Source organism: Schistocerca serialis, chromosome 4 (genome assembly GCF_023864345.2).
Source record: "Schistocerca serialis cubense isolate TAMUIC-IGC-003099 chromosome 4, iqSchSeri2.2, whole genome shotgun sequence".
Classification (NCBI taxonomy): Eukaryota; Metazoa; Arthropoda; class Insecta; order Orthoptera; family Acrididae; genus Schistocerca; species Schistocerca serialis.
The window spans coordinates 434,271,984-434,295,501 of NC_064641.1; the positions used below are offsets into that span (position 1 = coordinate 434,271,984).

General features: G+C 41.6%; 1 protein-coding gene across 1 annotated transcript in view; it reads left to right on the forward strand.

Moving 5' to 3' along the window:
* LOC126475038 (juvenile hormone esterase-like) overlaps nucleotides 1-23,518 on the forward strand; it is a 133,301-nt gene that overhangs the window by 92,647 nt on the left and 17,136 nt on the right. The window contains exon 9 of the mRNA XM_050102584.1: nucleotides 10,728-10,857. Within this exon, the coding sequence (XP_049958541.1) occupies nucleotides 10,728-10,857 (130 nt within the window). The remainder of the gene's footprint in view (nucleotides 1-10,727; nucleotides 10,858-23,518) is intronic.

Consider the following 23,518-nt stretch of genomic DNA (forward strand, 5'->3'; position numbering starts at 1 on the left):
GTCATGTTTAGGGGGAGGCCGAGCAGAGACTTTTGGTCGGTTTGGCAGCTGTGGGTGTTTGGGAGCGTCTGTTGCACTATTTTGCGGGCATGTCTGTGCACTGTGCTGTGCTTTATTTGGGGAGTTTAAGAGTACAGAGCTCGTCTGCTGATATTGCGTACTGCATTATTTAAGAGCTGTTTGCTATTGTGTGGTGAAATTAGGAGCTGTTTACGTGTTTGTGGGCTGTGTCAGATGACCACAGTCGGATCAGTGCTGGTGTTTTGTTACAAATATACTCCACTACTAAATAGAAGGACTTGAAATAAATAGAGTGCAGCCCTTCCTTACTTCCCTGAGCAGCACAGCGTAGTCTGAGATGTTTTTGCGGAATAATGGCAATCTGGTCAGACTGTGAGTGAGTCGACAAATAACTGGACAAATTTATCTGTAGAGGATTTACAGGTCTGGATTGGATTGAATATCTTGATGGGTGTGGTTGTGTTGCCAAGTGTAGTGCACTACTGGAGTTCAGAACATGCCTTAGGTCAGCCTTACATATCGAAACCTATGAGAAGTAAGAGTTTCAAAAAGATATGTCGCATCAGCCTATGCACTGAAATTATTTCCGAAAATTAGCAGTTGTTTGGCTATTTGGATGATGTTTTGCATTATTTACGAGCGGTTCGCATGTCTGTAGGCTGTGCTATGAGTTATTTTTAACTGTTTACAATTAGCAAGTGTGTGTCTAGAGCATTATAAATGAGTTATGTAGGAGTGTTTTGCAGATCTGTATGGTACGGAACATGTCGGTGTGATATATATACTCCATTCCTAAACAAAATAAATTCGTTCCTCCATCCATGGGCCTAGTGCAGGGTGAGTCCTTTTACCCAAAACGGGTATGAAGAGGTTGAGTGCTGGTGGCTTAGTTTAGCGGTGATAAGGTTGGTGGCGGAATCGCCAGTGAGCTTTGTTTAATGGCAGATTTCAAACTTGGCGCTGGTTCCTAGGAGGACGTGGCGGTCGGGTGGCTGAGGTTAGTACAGGTGCCCTTTATTTCCAACAATTTTATTAGGTTGGTAGAGAAAGCAGAAGTGACCTTTCTATACTGTCAGATTTCAAACTCGGCGCTGGTTCCTAGTAAGAGGTGTTTGTCTCGTCCTCGAAAAGTGGTTGAAATTAGGTAGTTGAACACCTTTGCATACGTATATGAAGTTGTAAATTGAATTATTTAATATGATTAAAAACGAAATGGAATTAAGTACTTACGTATTTAGAGAAGACTATGTCCGTCGCGTGTAGGGAGGGTGTGTGACGTAAGCGGGGCGGCGGCGCAGCGATTGTATAATTATTACGCGCGCATGAGAGAGAGTCAATTAGCGAGCGTACTAGTGTGGCCCAAACGCGATGTTATATAGGCACGGCGGATAACAGTGTAGAGCAAACTTTGCCGCCAAAAGTGTAGCAATGCGTTCTCGCTCGCACAAAGACATGTGGTGCACGGTGAGCAGTCGGCATCGACAGGTTTGAACGTGCCCAGGAAAACAACTTTGGCTCCAAAAGTGTGGCAGGGAATGGCCGACTGTTGTGTGATTCAGCTTCAAGGCAAACAATTTTGGCGGGAAACGTGCGGAGGCGACGAATACACATGGTGAGTGGACAAGGGACCGCTGTGACGTCAAACTCGGCAAGTTCCAGTGTGTCCAGCGAAAACATGTTTACGACGTGGGAGCGATCACTGCGCTCGCCCCCCAGCGTACCGGCAGCCCAGCGCGGGCGGCCGCCTCACGTGACAGGCGTTGGCAGTGTCTCCGCGCGCTGGCCAGGGGGTGGTGAGGATTTGAACTAATTCAGTTGGAGCGTGGACGTCATGGCGACTGCACTGCGATATCAAAGACGTGTGTGCTGAATCTGTTGGAGAAAAAGTGATGACCGTACTGCTTGAAATAAAGTCTTCAGTCCCTTCCCCCCTGCAAAATCAAGGGACATGACTTACGTTACTATAAGTGCAGTTTATTTTTTGATGCGAATATGATAGGCTACCAGTGAAAAAAGATAAGTGACGTAGAAAGTTCGTACATGTCATCAATCATGGTAATGGGATTTGAACTTGTGATAGACTTTTGTTATGGATGTAAGGAAAATGCGTTTCTCACCGAGGAAACCAGACATCTTGAATAAATAATAAATGATAACAATAAATAGAAGTACAGTTTTCGAAACATTATCATGTTGTAATTTGGCGAAATTTTCTAGTGGATATAGGTCTATAATAATAAATGATAATGAATGATAATAAATGACAATGAATGATAATGAATGTTAATAAATGATAATGAATTGTTGTTGCTGTGGTCTTCAGTCCTGAGACTGGTTTGATGCAGCTCTCCATGCTACTCTGTCCTCTGCAAGCTTCTTCATCTCCCAGTACCTACTGCAACCTACATCCTTCTGAATCTGTTTAGTGTATTCATCTCTTGGTATCCCTCTACGATTTTTACCCTCCACGCTGCCCAATAATACTAAATTGGTGATCCCTTGATGCCTCAGAATATGTCCTACCAACCGATCCCTTCTTCTAGTCAAGTTGTGCCACAAACCTCTCTCCTCCCCAATCCTATTCAATACCTCCTCATTAGTTATATGATCTACCCACCCAATCTTCAGCATTATTCTCTTCTTGTCCAAACTGTTTAACGTCCATGTTTCACTTCCATACATGGCTACGCTCCATAAAAATAGTTTCAGAAATGACTTCCTGACACTAAAATCTATACTCGATGTGAACAAATTCTTCTTCTTCACAAACGCTTTCCTTGCCAGTCTACATTTTATATCATCTCTACTTCGACCATCGTTAGTTATTTTGCTCCCCAAATAGCAAAACTCCTTTATTACTTTAAGTGTCTCATTTCCTTATCTAATTCCCTCAGCATCACCCGACTTAATTCGACTACATTCCATTATCCTCGTTTGATTTTGTTGATGTTCACCTTATACTCTCCTGACACTGTCCATTCCGTTCAACTGCTCTTCCAAGTCCTTTGCTGTCTCTGACAGAATTACAATGTCATCGGCGAATCTCAAAGTTTTTATTTGTTCTTCATAGATTTTAATGCCTACTCCGAATTTTTCTTTTGTATCATTCACTGCTTGCTCAATATACAGACTGAACAACATTGGGGAGAGGCTACAACCCTGTCTCGCTCCCTTCCCAACCACTGTTTCCCTTTCATGCCCCTCGCCTCATATAAGTGCCATCTAGTTTCTGTACAAATTGTAAATAGCCTTTCGCTCCCTGTATTTTACCCCTGCCATCTTTAGAATTTGAAAGAGAGTATTCCCGTCAACATTGTCAAAAGCTTTCTCTGAGTCTACAAATACAAGAAACGTAGGTTTGCCTGTCCTTAATCTAAGATAAGTCATAGGGTCAGTATTGCCTCACGTTTTCCAGTAATTCTGCGGAACCCAAACTGATCTTCCTCGAGGTCGGCTTCTACCAGTTTTTCCATTCGTCTGGAAAGAATTCGCGTTAGTATTTTGCATCCGTGACTTATCAAACTGATTGTTCGGTAATTTTCACATCTGTCAGCACCTGCTTTCTTTGAGATTGGAATTATTATATTCTTCTTGAAGTCTGAAGGTATTTCGCCTCTCTCATACATCTTGCTCACCAGATGGTATAGTTTTGTCAGGACTGGCTCTCCCAAGGCCGTCAGTAGTTCCAATGGAATGTTGTCTACTCCCTGGGCCTTGTTTCGACTCAGGTTTTTCAGTGCTCTGTCAAACTCTTCACACAGTATCGTATCTCCCATTTCATCTTCATCTACATCCACTTCCATTTCCATAATATTCTCCTCAAGTACATTGCCCTTGTATAGACCCTCTATATACTCCTTCCACCTTTCCGCTTTCCCTTCTTTGCTTAGAACTGGGTTTACATCTGAGCTCTTGATATTCATACAAGTGGTTCTCTTCTCTCCAAAGGACTCTTTAATTTTGCTGTAGGCAATATCTATCTTACCTTAGTGAGGTAAGCCTCTACATCCTTACATTTGTCCTCTAGCCATCCCTGCTTAGCCATTTTGCACTTCCTGTCGGTATCATTTTTGAGACGTTTGTATTCCTTTTTGCCTGCTTCATTTACTGCATTTTTATATTTTCTCCTTTCATCAATTAAATTCAATATTTCTTCTGTTATCCAAGGTTTTCTACTAGCCCTCGTCTTTTTACCTACTAGATCCTCTGCTGCCTTCAGTACTTCATACCTCAAAGCTACCCATTCTTCTTCTGCTGTATTTTTCCCCCCCATTCCGGTCAATTTTTCCCTTATGCTCTTCCTGAAACTCTGTACAACCTCTGGTTCTTTCACTTTATCCAGGTCCCATCTCCTTAAATTCCCACCTTTTTGCAGTTTCTTCAGTTTTAAACTACAGCTCATAACCAATAGATTGTGGTCAGAGTCCACATCTGGCCCTGGAAATGTCTTACAATTTAAAACCTGGTTCCTAAATCTCTGTCTTATCATTATATAATCTATCTGAAACCTGTCAGTATCTCCAGGCTTCTTCCACGTATACAACCTTCTTTTATGATTCTTGAAACAAGTGTTAGCTATGATTAAGTTGTGCTTTGTGCAAAATTCTATCAGGCGGCTTCCTGTTTCATTTCTTAGCCCCAATTCATATTCACCTACTACGTTTCCTTCTCTCCCTTTACCTACTACCGAATTTCAGTCACCCATGACTATTAAATTTTCGTCTCCCTTCACTATCTGAATAATTTCTTTTATTTCATCATACATTTCTTCAATTTCTTCGTCATCTGCAGAGCTAGTTGGCATATAAACTTGTACTACTGTAGTAAGCATGGGCTTCGTGTCTATCTTGGCCACAATAATGCGTTCACTATGCTGTTTGTAGTAGCTTATCCGCATTCCTATTTTTTTATTCATTATTAAACCGACTCGTGCATTACCCCTATTTGATTTTGTATTTATAACCCTGTATTCACCTGACCAGAAGGCTTGTTCCTCCTGACACCGAACTTGACTAATTCCCGCTATATCTAACTTTAACCTATCCATTTCGCTTTTTAAACTTTCCAATCTACCTGCGAGATTAAGGGATCTGACACTCCACGTTCCGATCCGTAGAACACCAGTTTTCTTTATCCTGATAACGACGTCCTCCTGAGTAGTCCCCGCCCGGAGATCCTAATGGCAGACTATTTTACTTCCGGAATATTTTACCCAAGAGGACGCCATCATCATTTTACCATAGAGTAAAGCTGCATGCCCTCGGTAAAATTACGGCTGTAGTTTCGCCTTGCTTTCAGCCCTTCGCAGTAATAGAACAGCAATTCTGTTTTGGTTAGTGTTACAAGGCAAGATCAGTCAATCATACAGACTGTTGCCCCAGGAACTACTGAAAAGGCTGCTGCCCCTCTTCAGGAACTACACGTTTGTCTGGCCTCTCAACAGATACCCCTCCGTAGTGGTTCCATCTATGGTATGGCCATCTGTATCGCTTTATTTTGCACAGAGCATAACTTGGTTCAAGAATCATAGAAAAAGGTTGTATACATGGAGGAAGCCTGGAGATACTAGAAGGTATCAGATAGATTATATAATGGTAAGACATAGATTTAGGAACCAGGTTTTAAATTGTAACACATTTCCAGGGGCAGATGTCGACTCTGACCGCAATCTATTGGTTATGAACTGGATATTAAAACTGAAGAACTTCAAAATGGTGGGACTTTAAGGAGATGGGACCTGGATAAAGTGACAGAGCCAGAGGTTGTAGAGAGTTTCAGTGAGAGCATTGGGGAACAATTGACACGAATGGGGGAAAGAAATACAGTAGAAGAAGAATGGGTAGCTCTGAGGGATGAAATAGTGATGGCAGCACAGGATCAAGTAGGTAAAAAGACGAGGGCTAGTAGAAATCATTGGGTAACAGAAGATATATTGAATTTAATTGATGAAAGGAGAAAATATAAAAATGCAGCAAATGAAACAGGCAAAAATCATTACAAACGTCTCAAAAATGAGTTCGACAGGAAATGCAAAATGGCTAAGCAGGGATGTCTAGAGGACAAATGTAAGGATGTAGTGGCTTATCTCACTAGAGGCAAGATAGATACTGCCTACAGGAAAATTAAAGAGACCTTTGGAGAAGAGAGAACCATTGTATGAATATCAAGATCTCAGATGGAAAACCAGTTCTAAGCAAAGAAGGGAAAGCAGAAAGGTGGAACGAGTATGTAAAGGGTCTATACAAGGGCGATGTACTTAGGAGCAATATTATGGAAATGGAAGAGGATGTAGATGAAGATGAAATGGGAGATATGATACTGTGTGAAGAGTTTGACAGAGCTATGAAAGACCTGAGTCGACACAAGGCCCCGGGAGTAGACAGAATGCCATTAGAACTACTGACGGCCTTGGGAGAGCCATTCCTGACAAAACTCTACCACCTGGTGAGCAAGATGTATGAGAGAGGCGAAATACCCTCAGACATCAAGAATAATATAATAATTCCAATTCCAAAGAAAACAGGTGTTGATTGATGTGAAAATTATCAAACTATCAGTTTAATAAGTCACGGCTGCAGAATACTAACGCCAATTCTTTACAGACGAATGGAAAAACTGGTAGAAGCCGACCTCGGGGTAGATTGTTTGGATTCCGTAGAAATATTGGAACACGTGAGGCAATACTGACCCTACGACGTATCTTGGAAGATAGATTAAGGAAAGGCAAACCTACGTTTCTAGCATTGGTAGACTTAGACCCTCTCAAGGTCTAAATTTGGTTCCCTTAGCCAATGTGCTGCTAAAATTGAAAGTATCACTAACCTTTCTCACACTAATAAACCAATATTACGTAATTGGTTACCAAATCTCAGATATGCAGGAATGGTTACAGTGTGTTATCCCAGCGCATTCAGTATTTGTGTCTTTGCCAATGGGAGAGTATTAATATATCCAAACACCTGTCTTTTTGTTTTCTCACTGTTAATATCTAACAGTAACCCACAATTATTCTCTGTATTTACCAACGGGAACTGAAGATCTGTAGCTAAAAATTTCATTATTTCTTTTCTCAGTCTCTTCCTACAATTCACGTGGCGCATTATGTGTGTATAACATGTTAACCGTTATGCTATGAAATTTTTGCCCCGGGAAACTCATAATCCCTCGATTTTATGTATTTGTGTGTCGCCTTCCGTCCCTTCTATTCGATTAGTTAACGTTTTCGAGTATGTTAGAGGGCCATTCTCCCTCAGGCTCCCTCGCACTTCTTCTAACGAGCGATTAGTTAACGTTTTCGAGTATGTTAGAGGGCCATTCTCCCTCAGGCTCCCTCGCACTTCTTCTAACGAGCGTTCTTTCAGTATATCTCTATTCTTGAGAAAGATGGTTCGTATTCAGTGGTGCCAACCAGCCCTATCATAATTATCTCTTCACTTAGGAACGGTAGGTATTCAGAAATCGTATGGTTGTGTCTTTCTCGTTCAAGATCTGATGTAGCTACCATGCTCTATCCGACTGCCAAGGTAATCTCGTCTGTGTTTCTAATAGGGAATAGTAAATTTCGTGCAAAAATATTCAGAGAGTGTACCTATCTCCTTTCCGATCAGAACGAATCTTTGAATTTCTCGGCATATTCAGAAAATATTTGATGTATGTCCGGATAGCTTAACCCGTCCATCAAAATTTTGCACCGGAGAATTATTGAGTTCACAGTCGTCGATCCAAATTATTGTACACAGAATTGGGAATTTTTGTAAGCTGTCAAATATTCTGCTCAGGGCAACCGGTTGTTGGTTCTAGAATAGACTATTTTCCCCTCCTCTGCTTCCATTCCTCTGTTGGTTACCGTTTTCCAGACTTTTGCTTTGATTTCTCAGACTTTTCTTTCTCTAATAATTTCAATTGACCTGAGCTTAAGCGTCCACATCTCTGTTTCGTAATTTCCTGCATTTGTAGCTCCTGTACCTCATGTGCGTCTTGAATGCGTTCAGCTTCAGCGTTCACAGTGTTCCTAATGCCTTGTTATATGCCACCAGTTTCACAGAGATCCATCCAGTTTCGTTCGACATCAGCGCAAGAACATTCAACAGGCTTCTCTGTGTAACATTCGTTGCCATATGCCAGGGCACCACAGCTTTCCAGCCGAGAGAACCTCTTACTGCAGCAATTTTACTCATATTGTCTACACTGTCACCGAAATGTTTCCATCTTTCTGGTACATATTGCGTAACTTTCGTAGCACGTAACATGCTTGTTGCCAAAGAAGACCTGACCGATGTGATGAATAATTTTGCTTTTTGGGGGGTTAGTTAGTTACATGTTACATAGGTCATTTGAACAATTCTCTCGTCAAACTGAAGTGTAACGAGTCAATTTACAGGAATGCATACTATATCTTCAGTGTCAGCATTAATGGCAACTTTAATTTTAGTAGTAGTCATGTTACTACACTTAAAAATGACGTATTTTTTAAAATTCTTCTCAGGTTACTATTTTTAATAGAAATTCGGCCTTGGGATACAAGAGGCTGTCCAGGGGTAATGATCTTAGGTTAAATTGAAAACTTGCTCTATCACCTTTCAGACAAATTATGCCATGGAGCAAATGATCAAAAGTTTTTGTTGCTGGATATTGGACTCCTTTCTGAGCCCTTGACAGCTTTAATATGTCATTTCTTCATCTTGTGTTATATGTCCCGATATCATTATTTTTCTAAAACTCTGATGGATTATTTATGACGAATTTCAATAGCGAATATGTGTAATGTGACGGTGCAATTAAAATGTCGGGCCCCTTAAAGACGACCACGTCTGAACAGTGTGTATTATTCTTACTCTACCTTTCCTGCTAAAATTACTTTCTTTCTAAGTGATGACTTACCCCAAAAAATTATTCTGTAAGGCATTATTGAGTTGAAATATGCTACTTATGTCAGCAAGTTGTTTTGTTTCCAAGTCTAGCAATCACATGGAGAGCAAAAGCACCTGAACTAAATTGTTTGAGAAACTTAGCAATACGCGTCTTGCAGTTCAAGTTTTCATCAATATGTACTCCTAGAAATCTGGAGCGTGTACCCTACTCACTGACTCCTGTTCACGCTCTGCATCATTTGTTGGTATGACTCTGTTTGTTGTACGGAACTGAATATAGTGCGTTTTGACAGAGTTTCACGCGAATCTATTTTCAGAGAACCACATAATAATTCTTTCGAGAACATCATTAACATATTCTTCTGTTGCTTTGTCTCTAACGTGACATATTGTGACACGAATAACGTCTGCAGAATTTCAGTTTTCTCTGCTAAACATCGAGTCGATTCAAAACTGATCCTGTGGGACTCCTTTCATTATTTCTCCCCAGGCAGTAAAACTTTTTATCTTTCCAACATTTTCTGAACTATTCTATACTTTTTGCGTTCGGTTTGTTAACTATTATTCAAACTAGTTACCTGTAAAACCTCCAGTTACATAAAAGTTAAAGTCAAATATTTGGAAAGGATCACAAAGATTACCAGCTGGCGCTGATTTATTATTTAACACTTTTAATAGTTAGTGAATAAATATGTAAATTTCGTTACCCATTCATTAACCTTCTGGAATCCAAACCGTGGTATCCTAAGAAAATTGTTTCTACTTGAAATTGAGACTACTGTTGAGTACATTAATTTTCGAATATTTTGAAAAAAGATGTCACTAAGGAAATTCCACGATATTTGTTCAAGTTATTTTGGTCACCTTTGTTTCACAGAAGAATCTAGTGGAATTTCTCACGTTTGATTGATTCCAAGTTTAATATCGAAACAATGAGTTAGTCAAAATCAACAATAATTCAGGCAAAATCTTTGATTGCAGCAGTTATTTTACAACTGTCTCTGAAAGTATTGTACATTAGATACATTGAAACGTCGTGGCAGATTAAAACTGTGTTCCGGACCGGGACTCGAACTCGGGATCTTTGTCTTTCGCGGGCAAGTGCTCTACCAACAGAGCTGCCCAAGCACGACTCACGCCCCGTCCTCACAGCTTTACATCTGCCAGTATCTTGTCTCGTACCTTCCAAACTTTACAGAAGCTCTCCTGCGAACCCTGCAGAACTAGGACTCCTGAAAGAAAGGATATTGCGAAGACATGGCTTAGCCACAGCCTGAGGGATGTTTCCAGAATGAGATTTTCACTCTGCAGCGGAGTGTACGCTGATATGAAACTTCCTGACAGGTTAAAACTGTGTGCCGGACCGAGACTCGAACTCGGGACCTTTGCCTTTCGGAGGCAATTGCTCTACCAACAGAGAACACTTGCCCGCCAAAGGCAAAGGTCCCGAGTTCGAGTCTCGGTCCGGCACACAGTTTTAATATCCCAGGAAGTTTCATATCAGCGTACATTGCGCTGCAGAGTGAAAATCTCATTCTGGATTAGACACGTTGTTCTCAATGGAAACCATTACAGAGATATTAACATTTTTGCACATCAAGAATTTATGCACTAGTGATAGTGTAAATTTTTAGTTAAACATTCATTAGTTTAGGTACTCATAAACGACTGCTATATATAATTTATCCATAACTGAACATTTATTAAACATTTCAAAACTAAATTTTAGCAAAACATCACTTCTCTATCATCTTGTTGCACCGCAACACTATTTCGGTTACATTGTTTGTGACCCAGTTTCACACCGGCTCATGAAAATACTTTTGATGTTGGTAGTTCAACAACGACATCCAGAATTTCGAGCCGACTGATGCCTTTGTCAGAAAAGTGGTTGAAGTCTCCAACGTACCCACTTACTACTACGAGTTCGACTACAGGGGAGAGAATGTCAACAAGACTCAATGGGGTAAGTAAAATGGCTTGTTAGCTTTCTTTTGAATGCATTAAATCTTTATGTGTTCCGTTTATAGCTCAATACGGTATGTAGAATATTGAAATATAATGCTGAATCATTTTACTGACAAAGATACTGGCCGCGTGGTTAAAGTCGCTATGTCACGGCTTGCGCGCCCTCTTCCACCGGAGGTTCTACTCCTCCCTCAGGCATGGGTGTGTGTTTTATTCTTAGAATAAGTTGGTTTAAGTTATTTTAAGTAGTGTGTAAGTATAGGGACCGAGGACCTTAATAGTTGAATCCCTTAGGAATTCACACACATTTGAAAATTTGAACAAAGATACCTCTGTACTTACTGCAGTAATTTACAGTGACTGGAGAGAAATGAAACTTAATGTAGTTCCCTTTCTGATGAACTTCTAAATCACTTACCTTGAATTCGAATCACCAGAACCAAAGTTTATGCTGTCTTTCAATGGAGAGATGTCTTCCTTTAAATTCTAAATCTCTCCATAATGTGAGCATGTAATACTCTCTACTATTTCTCGCATCAGGACGCCGCTCTGGGTGACAATCTAGGTGAGGGATGGTGAACCAATGAGACCTATGCCACTGAAGGTACGCGACCAAATGTATTGGGCACAGCATTAAATGAGGAATTTATTTAGACATACCTAACCGAAATAATTCATTTGTTCATCTACATTAGAAGTCATTGTACCGAAGTTCATCGTGAATGAGCTGTTGGTGCCTAGGCATCATACAAATTGCAGAAGACATAGCTTCAGTCATGTTAACTCACTGTGGGTCACATACTGTAAACTAGTCAGTTACCTTAAATTTTAAAATTTTTGAAAAATATGTTTATTGTTTTTAATGCATTCTTGTAACTGAATCCATATAAGTTCTAAATTTTTCAGTTAAATGTAACCCAAAAATATAGGTCTCAGTAGCAGTTGTAATTTTCTACAATCTATGTCTATTCAGCGTTCAGGGCCATACTTACACATCAGTATATCTCTTTAAAACCTATTTTGAGGGTAAAGGTCAACAACAACAACAACAATGAATGAAATTTTCATTTTTAAAAATTTTCTTTGCGATGGTGATGAAGTCGGTAGTACGTTATTGAAAGTGAGTTGATACGGCTAAGAGGGTGCTAAAACGTATTTTCAGGTTCTGGACCCAACTTACACATCTGTGCCTCTTCAAAAAGTACGCCGTTAATATTATCCAACAAAAATTAATGAATTTTTGTTTCCTTTATTTTTTTGGGAGCCCTAAACTACCCATTCCCCCCTCCCCTGCACTTGGCAATGCGCGTTATTGAAAATGCCTCGGTATTGCTAGGGTCAATAAAGGGAATAAAGCGTCTTGTTTTTTATATTCCAGGACCATTTTATGTCGAATATTGTCTATAGAAGGACGCTGTGTAACAAATTACATATCTCTTGGCAATAACCGAACCAGAGCAAAAGGAATTCGTTCTATTTGCTATTAAAGACTGGTTGTATCTGCTATTAAAGACTGGAATAGACAGTTGACATCTGCGATTAAGTATATTAGCAAGAACTGTCATACCAGTGCCTCAAGTTTCTTGGCTGCAAATGTCATTACCGGTATGGTAAACCTTTTGTCGACCTGTTATTTTTGAAGGAAGCATGCGCCAATTGGTTTCTGAATATTCGAAAACGAAGGTAAGGTGACTGAAAGCATTAAAAATATTCATTTATCTAGAAACACAATGAAAGACAGAATCATAAAACTGGCGGAAACTGTAAGTAACAAGTGACATTAGGTACTCTCCTCATCTTTCTCTGTGTATTGACGAAAGTACACATGTAACTAAATCTGCCGGTTTAGCTGTATTTGCTCGATATTGTTCCGTAAATAATATCAACGAAGAATTCATTGTCGTAATGTGGTTGCTATCAACAACTAATGGCAGAGATATTTGTGTGGCTGTTAAGAATTCCCTTAGTGAAACAAAAATAGCTCTGAGCTACATTGCTTTAGTAATGAATGATGATGCCCCTAATACGGTGGGCTAAAATAATGATTTTATTAATTTACTCCTGGCACATATTGGACATTCTATTTTTTAATTGCACTACGTTATACATCCACAAACCCTATATGCAAAGTGTGATTTCGTTTCCCTGGTAATATAATGGCCGTAGTTACAAAAGTAGTGAACCATATACATCGCATGCATGTAAGGGTTGGACACGTTGTTATTTGAAGTCAGTTTGGCGTACAGTGTCTTGCTGATGTATAACAATGTTCGCTGGTTGAGCTGCAGCCAGAAATTTCAAAGATTTGTGGTTTATGTGAGAAAAAGAGGCTTTTCTACCAATTGAGGGAAAATTGTGCAATATTGACAATAAATTGATGTTAAGTGTCTTACAACATTGATTTTTGTTACGGATATGTGTCAGAATTTCAATTATTTGAGCGTAAAGCTTCAAGGCACAAGCAAAACTGTTTTTATCCCAGATATTATTCACTCTCTTGAGGATAAACAGCATGTTTTAAGTCACGTTATTGTTTCCGAAAACTACAAATATTGCACAAATTTGAAATAAAATTACCAGCTGTGTGGATTTACACGAAAAGCCATACCAAGAAAAATTGGCTGAGGAATTTTCTTTCTTAATACATTTTTCATTCGTACAGTTTTCATCCGAATTTTCTCAGATCAAGTAGTTGTCGGAAACACTACAATTTATTATGTATCTAGATGTTACTTCACTGGTTAACTAGACATGTGTAAATTTGATAAGTTGGAAATTGAAGAAACTGGAATTCCGTTGATTGACGTCCAGTTTAGTTCAATATGGCCTAAAAATTTGTCGAAGCAGGAAAAGAATTGCAAGTAAACATGAGAGACTAGCAGTCAATTCGAGTAAAAAATGGCATTGAACTGATGGAAGTTTGAAATTAAACTCCGGACCAAAAGCTGGTGTTTGCTGTCCTGACAATATTTTCCGGTTCCTACTTCTATGAGTTATTAATACATGAAACGAATAACCTTCGCTAGGAAATTATTTGTCAGATAACTCGAGTCCATCTTACATTCTGCAACAAGTTGCGTAGTATGCACGTAATATAAATTACTTGTCATTGAATTTGCAACGCCAGAAATCACTATTATTTTTCTTTCAGTTGGATAAGACAAAATGTCTGTTTTGTTACTGTATGAAATATTTATTTCTCGTTGCAAATAAAGACTGTTAACATGGAAATATTACGTTTTTTCATTAAAAAGCAGAGCCCAAATTTCTGTGCACCGTCACATCTTAAAACTTGCATGCATTCATGCACTATGATACATCTAAAGACGCACAAAATAACAAAAAATTGCATGTAGATGTACAAAGGTACGGAATTTCCGCTCTTGGTGGCAGTCTAGAGTCTAGGCTCAGTGGCAGTATCCAGTTTCGGACTCTCTTCTCTCTCATTAGCACCAGAAACGTGGTGCAGACTCATTTCAGTCATTACATTAATCCCCTTTCTACACGGGGATCAGATGAGAAAATCTACGTGAAAAATGAAGTGGTAAGTCTTACGTCCGGAGTTAACCGGTTCGGTCAGTTTATCAGTCGCTAGTAACAGTCGTCAAACAAACTTATTGTTGTTCTTATCTACAGTTTGGTGTTATAAAAACAATAGTTTCTTTATTTTATGGGCAGAAAACGGAAATACTATTGTCATGTTCACCGAAGGGAAGACTTTGTAGTCGCCAGCCCGTGTCGACTACGTGCAAAGAATTGGACCAAGACTTTATTCATGTTACATCTATGGACTGATGTTAAATTTTGTTGGGTGCGATCATAGGCGCTTCAGTCAGTCACATTGGAGCTAGCTGACTGTAGCTCACAACAGAAGGCATTCAATTGTAATGAAATTGCAATTTAGGCAATAGAATTTGGAATCAATATGAATTGTTCCTCGTATAGGTCTCTTCATCCCTGCACATAGATTACAGTTATTTATATTCAAAACAATGTTTTCTCTTTTAATGGCAGGTGCCATATACGTAATAGAGTGTCCATTTTATTGTGCCAGTGAGATTGTTACACTACTGCTAGCGTTTACGTACTTGTTACGCAGTATGAAAACAATGGAATAGTAAAACCAGACATCGCATCGACTGTTGTAACTAACGTCCAAACACACTTACATGTCGAGTATTATTTGGATTGACCCGTTCCTCACATCAGACGGTAGCAACCGCGGATCTTTATCGCCCTGGTGGCAGCAGATTCCTAGTTGAAGACAGTTTGACACCATCGCTAACACACTTTACATATGTTGTTCGTTTTTCACTAGCGAAACCGGTCAACCTAAATCAAATAATACGTGACTTGTGGCTGTGTCCTGTGCATATTCTGAAGTAAAGTTGACACAATTTTCAGCACGAAGTTGAACAGAATTTTGTGGAACAGATGAAGTCCATGATGTACAGGACTGACAGAAATAGCCTAAAATCTGCTAAGCGTGTTGCACGGTAGGTTGTGGTGAGAAATAACCTGTAAAAAAAAGTCGGTATGTTTCACGTTTCCTAGTTAATTAGTATTGAAGCTAGCCAATTAGGTTGTTGCAGGAGCTAAGACAAAGTTATATGGTAGTGCACGAGAGTGCTCAGCCTTTGGATCGGGTTCAATCCTTACTACCATCCCATCTCCAGTTTTTGTGTCGCTTACTTGTTAGATTTTAGGAGACCAAACGAAGAATACTTTTATCGCTAGCGTCTCTGGTGGTCCGCTTGAATCTGCACGCACAACGGGCTGATTGGCTAATTCCAAAGGTAATTAATTTTGCGCAACGTATCTAATTTTTCTTAACAATTTTTTCTCAGCACAACCTGCTCTGCAACATCCTTAGAAGCTTGTCAGGCTGTTTCTGACCACTCTGTATAATTGTTAGCATTACAGAGCTGTACAATATCTCTGAATTTGAGGATTCGCTGCAGTCTGACTCTACTCTCAGCTGAATTCTGAAACTCTGAACAGTACGACATTGAATTAAAGAGGACCTGGATGTATTTCTCAAGATTCTGAATCCAAACGGGATAAGTGCGTGTCCAGAAGGAACCAGCAGTTATTATCGATCAGCCATATCCCTGTTATTCTCAATTGGTGATAAGTAACACGAATGGGGAACATCAAATGCGGCATGTGTGGCTGTTTGAAGAAGGATTTCATACTCGCAGGGCCCTCTTTACAGACTGTACGCTTCTAGTCAGTGGTGGTGGGGATTATTCAGTTTGTCTTTCATCTTGTGACAACCTTTCAAGATATCTGGTATATGAATTGCGGTGCAACGCCTAACTTTCTCTACAGATTACATTCAATATATAAATATAAGTGTCGAGACAGTCTTGCAGAGCATGATGTTGTTGTTGCTGTGGTCTCCAGTCCGAAGACTGGTTTGACGCAGCTCTCCAAGCTGTAATCTGTACAAGCATCTTCATCTTCCAAGAACTACTTCAACCTACACTGAAGCGCCAAAAAAACTGGTATAGGCATGCTTATTCAAATACAGAGAACTGTAAACCGGTAGAATACGGCGCTGCGGTCGGCAACGCCTGTATAAGGCAACAAGTGTGTGCCGCAGTTGTTAGATCGGTTACTGCTTCTACAATGGCGGGTTATCAAGATTTAAGTAAGTTTGAATGTGATGTTACAGTCAGCGGACGACCAATGGGACACAGCGTCTCCGAGGTAGCGATTAAGTGGGGTGTTCCCAGTACGACCATTTCACGAATGTGCCGTGAATATTCTGAGGTGTGGGGTTGATCTGTTATTCTGTTATTTTGCACAACGAATTAATCTGAGATGTACCTTTTACCCTGTGGCTCCTGCAAGATGCAATTTCCACCCCCACACTACTACAGAAGTTAGAGAGAAGCTCCTAACGTTCTAAAGAGAAATACCTGAAAAACTTTCAGCAATAAATATCTTCTGGAGTCGTCCGCTGTAAGGAAATGACACAAAAAATCACAAAATTTCTTACGTAACTAGTGGGATACTTGGGTACTGGAGTAGTGCTAGTTAGTGTAAGAAAAACATGAAACTAACGAAATTTATGATTTATTTTGCAAGAATTCCGAAAATCACAATGGCACTTTTCGTTATGAATTGAACAAGTTACATCCTAGTTCTTTTCGGAATGTGAAGTTACCTCTCAAGGATAGGATTTGCTAATCAAATTTCTATACAAAGTTTAAGATGGTTGATGACTTGGCAGAATGGCTGAGAGGCGCACCTACTCAACTTGAATAATTATCCTTTAGAATGTTGCTGGGTATGGTCGAGGCGGTCGCGTGTGAAATGCAGCAAAGTGTACTGTTGTGGAGGAAATATGGGGCTCGCAATAACTGTAGCGCCAATACCATAAGCTGCGATGACTGCTGTCTGCACCGCTCGCTGCTGACAAATAAGATAACTCTCGTTCTATCTGGATTGACCTTCGCCAATCAAACTCTCCCTATGCCTTGATGAAGTCAAGGGTTCCTATTCGCCGCTAGTCCAACTATTCGTGTGGTACACCAGTCAGATAATCAGTCCACCGCAATGCCACTCAAAATTCGCTCGCAGGCGTTTAACTATAACTCTGTCCATTCACACCGCACAATAAGTATGCCGGCCCACACAGTGAACAACGCTTAATTGCAAGGACTCAATATAGAGTAGCACTTCGATTCGCTCTCGACAGAGGTGCTCTCCCAGTGAAGTACTGAGGAGAGACTTTTTCCTCGCTCTAAGAGCGACAACGGAACGGCGCCTCTCCATGCCAGACATGAAGGGGTATATCTTTCGATCTCTTCCATTATTCCTTCAGCTCAAGGCGTCAGAAATATCGTCTGTCAATCAGCATGGCTCTTCTAAAACGGGAGAATGACGTTTTGTTTAAGGCAAACAATCCTGAAATCCGTAACATTGGCGTTTGGCATTTGCTGTCTCCCTGTGAAAATCTCTGAAACTGCGTGCTATGTGTAAAGAATGCGTAGGCTGGCCACTCCCACACAATGTAGCGGAATTTGCTTTTAAGCCGAACTTGGGGTCATTCCCCCTTTCACTCGGGCACCCACTGTCCCCTCCAAGGGCGGTCATCTCGGCTTTTGGCATTGACTTGTCCTCTGAAGGGACTGGCGCCCTGTTGTGCGGTTTGCGTCTCCTGAACTAAAAACTCCTGTGACCGTCATGTCTGGAATGGCTGTGTGTACGCCAGCTTCGAGCACTTCAACCATGGTGTGCACTTGCGATTTATTAGTTATTTGCATATCATTTACATGAATTTATACAACATTGACTTTATCTTATCGAGCTTAGGTTCGAATGAAGCGTCTTGATGTGAGTAATATGATTTTGAGGGTAGAATATGTAAGCAATGAAGGTCAGGAGACCACGACGTCTTACAATATCATGAATCCCGTAAAACATCAAATCTCTAACGTCGCTGCGACCTGAAAAAGATCCTGCAAGAACAGAGCCAACGACGACCGAAGAGAATCATTCAACATGACAGAAGTGCAACCCTTCAGCAATACTGGGTCATCAACTAGGCCATCACAAGTGTCAGCGCCGGCCGCGGTGGCCGTGCGGTTCTGGCGCTGCAGTCCGGAACCGGTCGCAGGTTCGAATTCTGCCTCGGGCATGGGTGTGTGTGATGTTCTTAGGTTAGTTAGGTTTAAGTAGTTCTAAGTTCTAGGGGACTTATGACCTAAGATGTTGAGTCCCATAGTGCTCAGAGTCATTTGAACCATTTGATCAAGTGTCAGCGTGCAAACCATTCACACACTGACCCTTGATGACTGCACCACACAAAACTGTATGCCTTTTCTGCGCCCATCAACACCGACATTCGACTGTTGATGACTGAAAACATGTTGCCTGGTTGGGCAACTCTCGTTTCAAATTGCACTGAGTGGATGTACGTGTAACTACACCTTCCTAGAGCTTCAGTTCTCTTCTTGTCCGCTGGCCGTTGTGGCTGTGCGGTTCTAGGCGCTTCAGTCTGGAACCGCGTGACCGCTACAGTCGCAGGTTCGAATCTTGCCTCGGGCATGGATGTGTGTGATGTCCTTAGGTTATTTAGGTTTAAGTAGTTCTAAGTTCTAGGGGACTGATGACCTCAGATGTTAAGTCCTATAGTGCTCAGAGCCATTTGAACCATTTTCTTCTTGTCCAAACTGTTTATCGTGTATGTCTCATGTCCATACATAGCTGCTCTACAGACAAATATTTTCAGAAAAGACTTCCTAACACTTAAGTCTGTGGCCAGTAAACGCACCAGACATGAACATTATTGAGCATACCTGAGACGGCTTGGAATGTGCTGTTCTGAAACCCTTTCCTTGTCATTGCCAGTCTTCATTTTATATCCCCACTACATCGAACATCATCAGTTTTTTGCTGCGCAATTAGCAAAACTCATCCACTGTCTTGTTTTCTAATTTAATCCTCTCAGTATAACCTGATTTAATTCGATTACTTTCCATTATCTTCGTTTTGCTTTTGCTGATTTTCATCTATGCCCTCCTTTCAAGACACTGGCCATTCCTTTCACCCGCTCTTCAAAGTGTTTAGCTGTCTCTGACAGAATTGCAATGTCATCGACAAACCTCAAACATTTATTTCTGCAGGGAGAAATTCCTATTCCAGATTTTTCTTTGGTTTCCTTTACTGCTTGCCCAGTGTACAAAGTGCATAACATTGGGGATAGACTACAACCCTATCTCCCTCTATTCTCAACAACTGCTTCCCTTCAGGCCTCTCGAGTCTCATAACTGCCGCCTGGTTTCTGTACAAACTGTAAACTGCCTTTTGCTACCTGTATTTTACCCACGCCTCCATTAGAATTTCAAAGAAAGTGTTTCAGTCAACATGGTCAAAAATTTTCTCTAAGTCTACAAATGATATAAACGTAGGTTTCCCTTTCCTTAACCTATCTTCTAAAATGAGTCGCAGGAGCAGTATTGCCTTGCGCGTGCATACAATTATCCGGAATCCACACTGATCTTCCCCGAGGTCATCTACTACCAGTTTTTCGAGTCTTCTGTAAAGAATTCGGTTTAGTATTTTGCAACCGTAACTCATTAAACTTATTGTTCGTTAATATTCCCAGTTGTCAGTACCAGCTTCCTTTCTCTCCATAGGTCTTTTTAATTTATCTATAGGCGGTATAATTCTCTCCTGTAGTGAAATATGCTCCTAAATCCATACATTTGTCCACTGGTCATTCCTCCTTCACCATTTTGCACTTCCTGTCAGTCTCATTTTCTAGACGTTTGTGTTCCCTTTCGCCTTCTTCATTTGCAGCATTTTTATATTTCCTTCTTTCATCTGTTAAATTCAGTATCTTCTGCGTTATCCAAGATTTCTGATAGGCCTTGTCTTCTTACCTATTTGATCGTCTGCTTTCGTCGCTATTTCATCAAAGCCACACTTTCGGAGAATCATCACACATTGTCCTCTATGACGCTCAATAATGTTGTCTGTCATACTACTGCCGCCATAGTAGTTGCTAACACTTACACAAGCTTCTGTACGTGACTGTTTCCATTCATCATGTCAAACGACGAAGTTCATTTACTGGTTACGCTCTGGGCCGTCGTCGCTTGTGAACAATGGAAGTCGACGACGTGGCGTGTGTTGTACCGGTCCAGGTCACAGTAGAGTGCTTGGAATCACCTATGTAGACAGGTCTACAACCGTCACAGTGCTCTGGTGTGTAACTGTCACCGTGGACAAGGATGTACTGCCCATTACAGCCATGTGGACTAGAGTCTTTATCCATAATAGTGGATAATGATTTGCAGCCTTACTATCCTCAGTTAGTTAGCTTACTGCGAGGGCTATTAGGATAGGAAGTTCTGTTCGGTCACGAAATCAAAACCACAGTAAAATAAAAATAAAAAAATTGGGTGTAGTTAGCTATACCTTACAGCTATTTCTCTACATAGTCGCCGCTCCGTCTTAAACTTTTGTTGTAGTGTTGTACCAACTTTCCAATACCCTTGTCGTAGTAGGGGGTCTCCTATGCTTTCCGCCAATTCTCTACGCACGTCTACAGCTGGTTTCCGTGTCAAAATGTCTTCATAGCAAGCGGTTCATGTAAGCAGAAATGAAACTCAGGACTACCCTGTAACGGGCTGTCTTGAGGGTGATCAAACACTTCCCATCGAAAACGCTGCAGGAACATATTAACTGCCTCTGCAGAGTGCGGCTGAGAATTGTCATGAACGAAACGCTTGGAAATTATGTTATGTGGGCTGCACGATCTCGGCGAAATTTCTACCAGGCCCTTATTCTTGGCGGGGAACTACACTCCTGGAAATTGAAATAAGAACACCGTGAATTCATTGTCCCAGGAAGGGGAAACTTTATTGACACATTCCTGGCGTCAGATACATCACATGATCACACTGACAGAACCACAGGCACATAGACACAGGCAACAGAGCATGCACAATGTCGGCACTAGTACAGTGTATATCCACATTTCGCAGCAATGCAGGCTGCTATTCTCCCATGGAGACGATCGTAGAGATGCTGGATGTAGTCCTGTGGAACGGCTTGCCATGTCATTTCCACCTGGCGCCTCAGTTGGACCAGCGTTCGTGCTGGACGTGCAGACCGCGTGAGACGACGCTTCATCCAGTCCCAAACATGCTCAATGGGGGACAGATCCGGAGATCTTGCTGGCCAGGGTAGTTGACTTACACCTTCTAGAGCACGTTGGGTGGCACGGGATACATGCGGACGTGCATTGTCCTGTTGGAACAGCAAGTTCCCTTGCCGGTCTAGGAATGGTAGAACGATGGGTTCGATGACGGTTTGGATGTACCGTGCACTATTCAGTGTCCCCTCGACGATCACCAGTGGTGTACGGCCAGTGTAGGAGATCGCTCCCCACACCATGATGCCGGGTGTTGGCCCTGTGTGCCTCGGTCGTATGCAGTCCTGATTGTGGCGCTCACCTGCACGGCGCCAAACACGCATACGACCATCATTGGCACCAAGGCAGAAGCGACTCTCATCGCTGAAGACGACACGTCTCCATTCGTCCCTCCATTCACGCCTGTCGCGACACCGCTGGAGGCGGGCTGCACGATGTTGGGGCGTGAGCGGAAGACGGCCTAACGGTGTGCGGGACCGTAGCCCAGCTTCATGGAGACGGTTGCGAATGGTCTTCGCCGATACCCCAGGAGCAACAGTGTCCCTAATTTGCTGGGAAGTGGCGGTGTGGTCCCCTACGGCACTGCGTAGGATCCTACGGTCTTGGCGTGCATCCGTGCGTCGCTGCGGTCCGGTTCCAGGTCGACGGGCACGTGCACCTTCCGCCGACCACTGGCGACAACATCGATGTACTGTGGAGACCTCATGCCCCACGTGTTGAGCAATTCGGCGGTACGTCCACCCGGCCTCCCGCATGCCCACTATACGCCCTCGCTCAAAGTCCGTCTACTGCACATATGGTTCACGTCCACGCTGTCGCGGTATGCTACCAGTGTTAAAGACTGCGATGGAGCTCCGTATGCCACGGCAAACTGGCCGACACTGACGGCGGCGGTGCACAAATGCTGCGCAGCTAGCGCCATTCGACGGCCAACACCGCGGTTCCTGGTGTGTCCGCTGTGCCGTGCGTGTGATCATTGCTTGTACAGCCCTCTCGCAGTGTCCGGAGCAAGTATGGTGGGTCTGACACACCGGTGTCAATGTGTTCTTTTTTCCATTTCCAGGAGTGTATTTTCTAGGCGCCTTTACGTGCTCACAGTGCACGAAGAATTGAAAAGAGCGAAGTATCGCGATCGAACGGCATTCTAGAGGCACTACCCAACACATTTGTCCGAAAATTCATCGGATTTTGTCCGAAACTTCATCAGATTTTCACAGTGGATTCCATTTCGTGACCGATCGCCTTTCCGAATTGCCCTCGTATGTCATCATCGTAGCGCCGACTTGTATAGCGCATCATCGAACCGTTTTCTAGTGTTCTATTTGTAATTGCATTCTGAACGAAAACGATGCACTATGAGGTATTATAGAAAAGAGAGAGGTTCATTCCACCTACACGTAATAATGTTAATCGCTGTACGAAACATAGATACAGTGAAATTACGTGTAAACTGTCTGAGTGGACACAAAACGGAAATATGGTATTCATGTGTCAGGCGGACATGATCTGGTATTTCTGAGGAATAATACCATCTACACAAAACTTACAGGATGAAGCGCATCGGCGGATATTCAGATATTCTAAGTGAATAGAGAAGCTAGAGGAATTCCTTTGGTATAGTCGTAGTATATGTATCACAACACTGTTAACAAATAGACACTCATTTAATCGAGCTCTATACGAAATGTAGTTGATCATATAATAGTAAATTTCTATCACACATTACGCTCTATAAGTTCTAAGGGCTAACGACAGTATTGAAAAATTTGGCGTCGGACGGCATTATGTTACCATCAACTTTAATTCCGCATGAATATCGTCTTTTACATTTCATTGTTGTTGTTTGTTGTGGTCTTCAGTCCTGAGACTGGTTTGATGCAGCTCTCCATGCTACTCTATCCTGTGCAAGCTTCTTCATCTCCCAGTACCTACTGCAACCTACATCCTTCTGAATCTGCTTAGTGTATTCATCTCTTGGTCTCCCTCT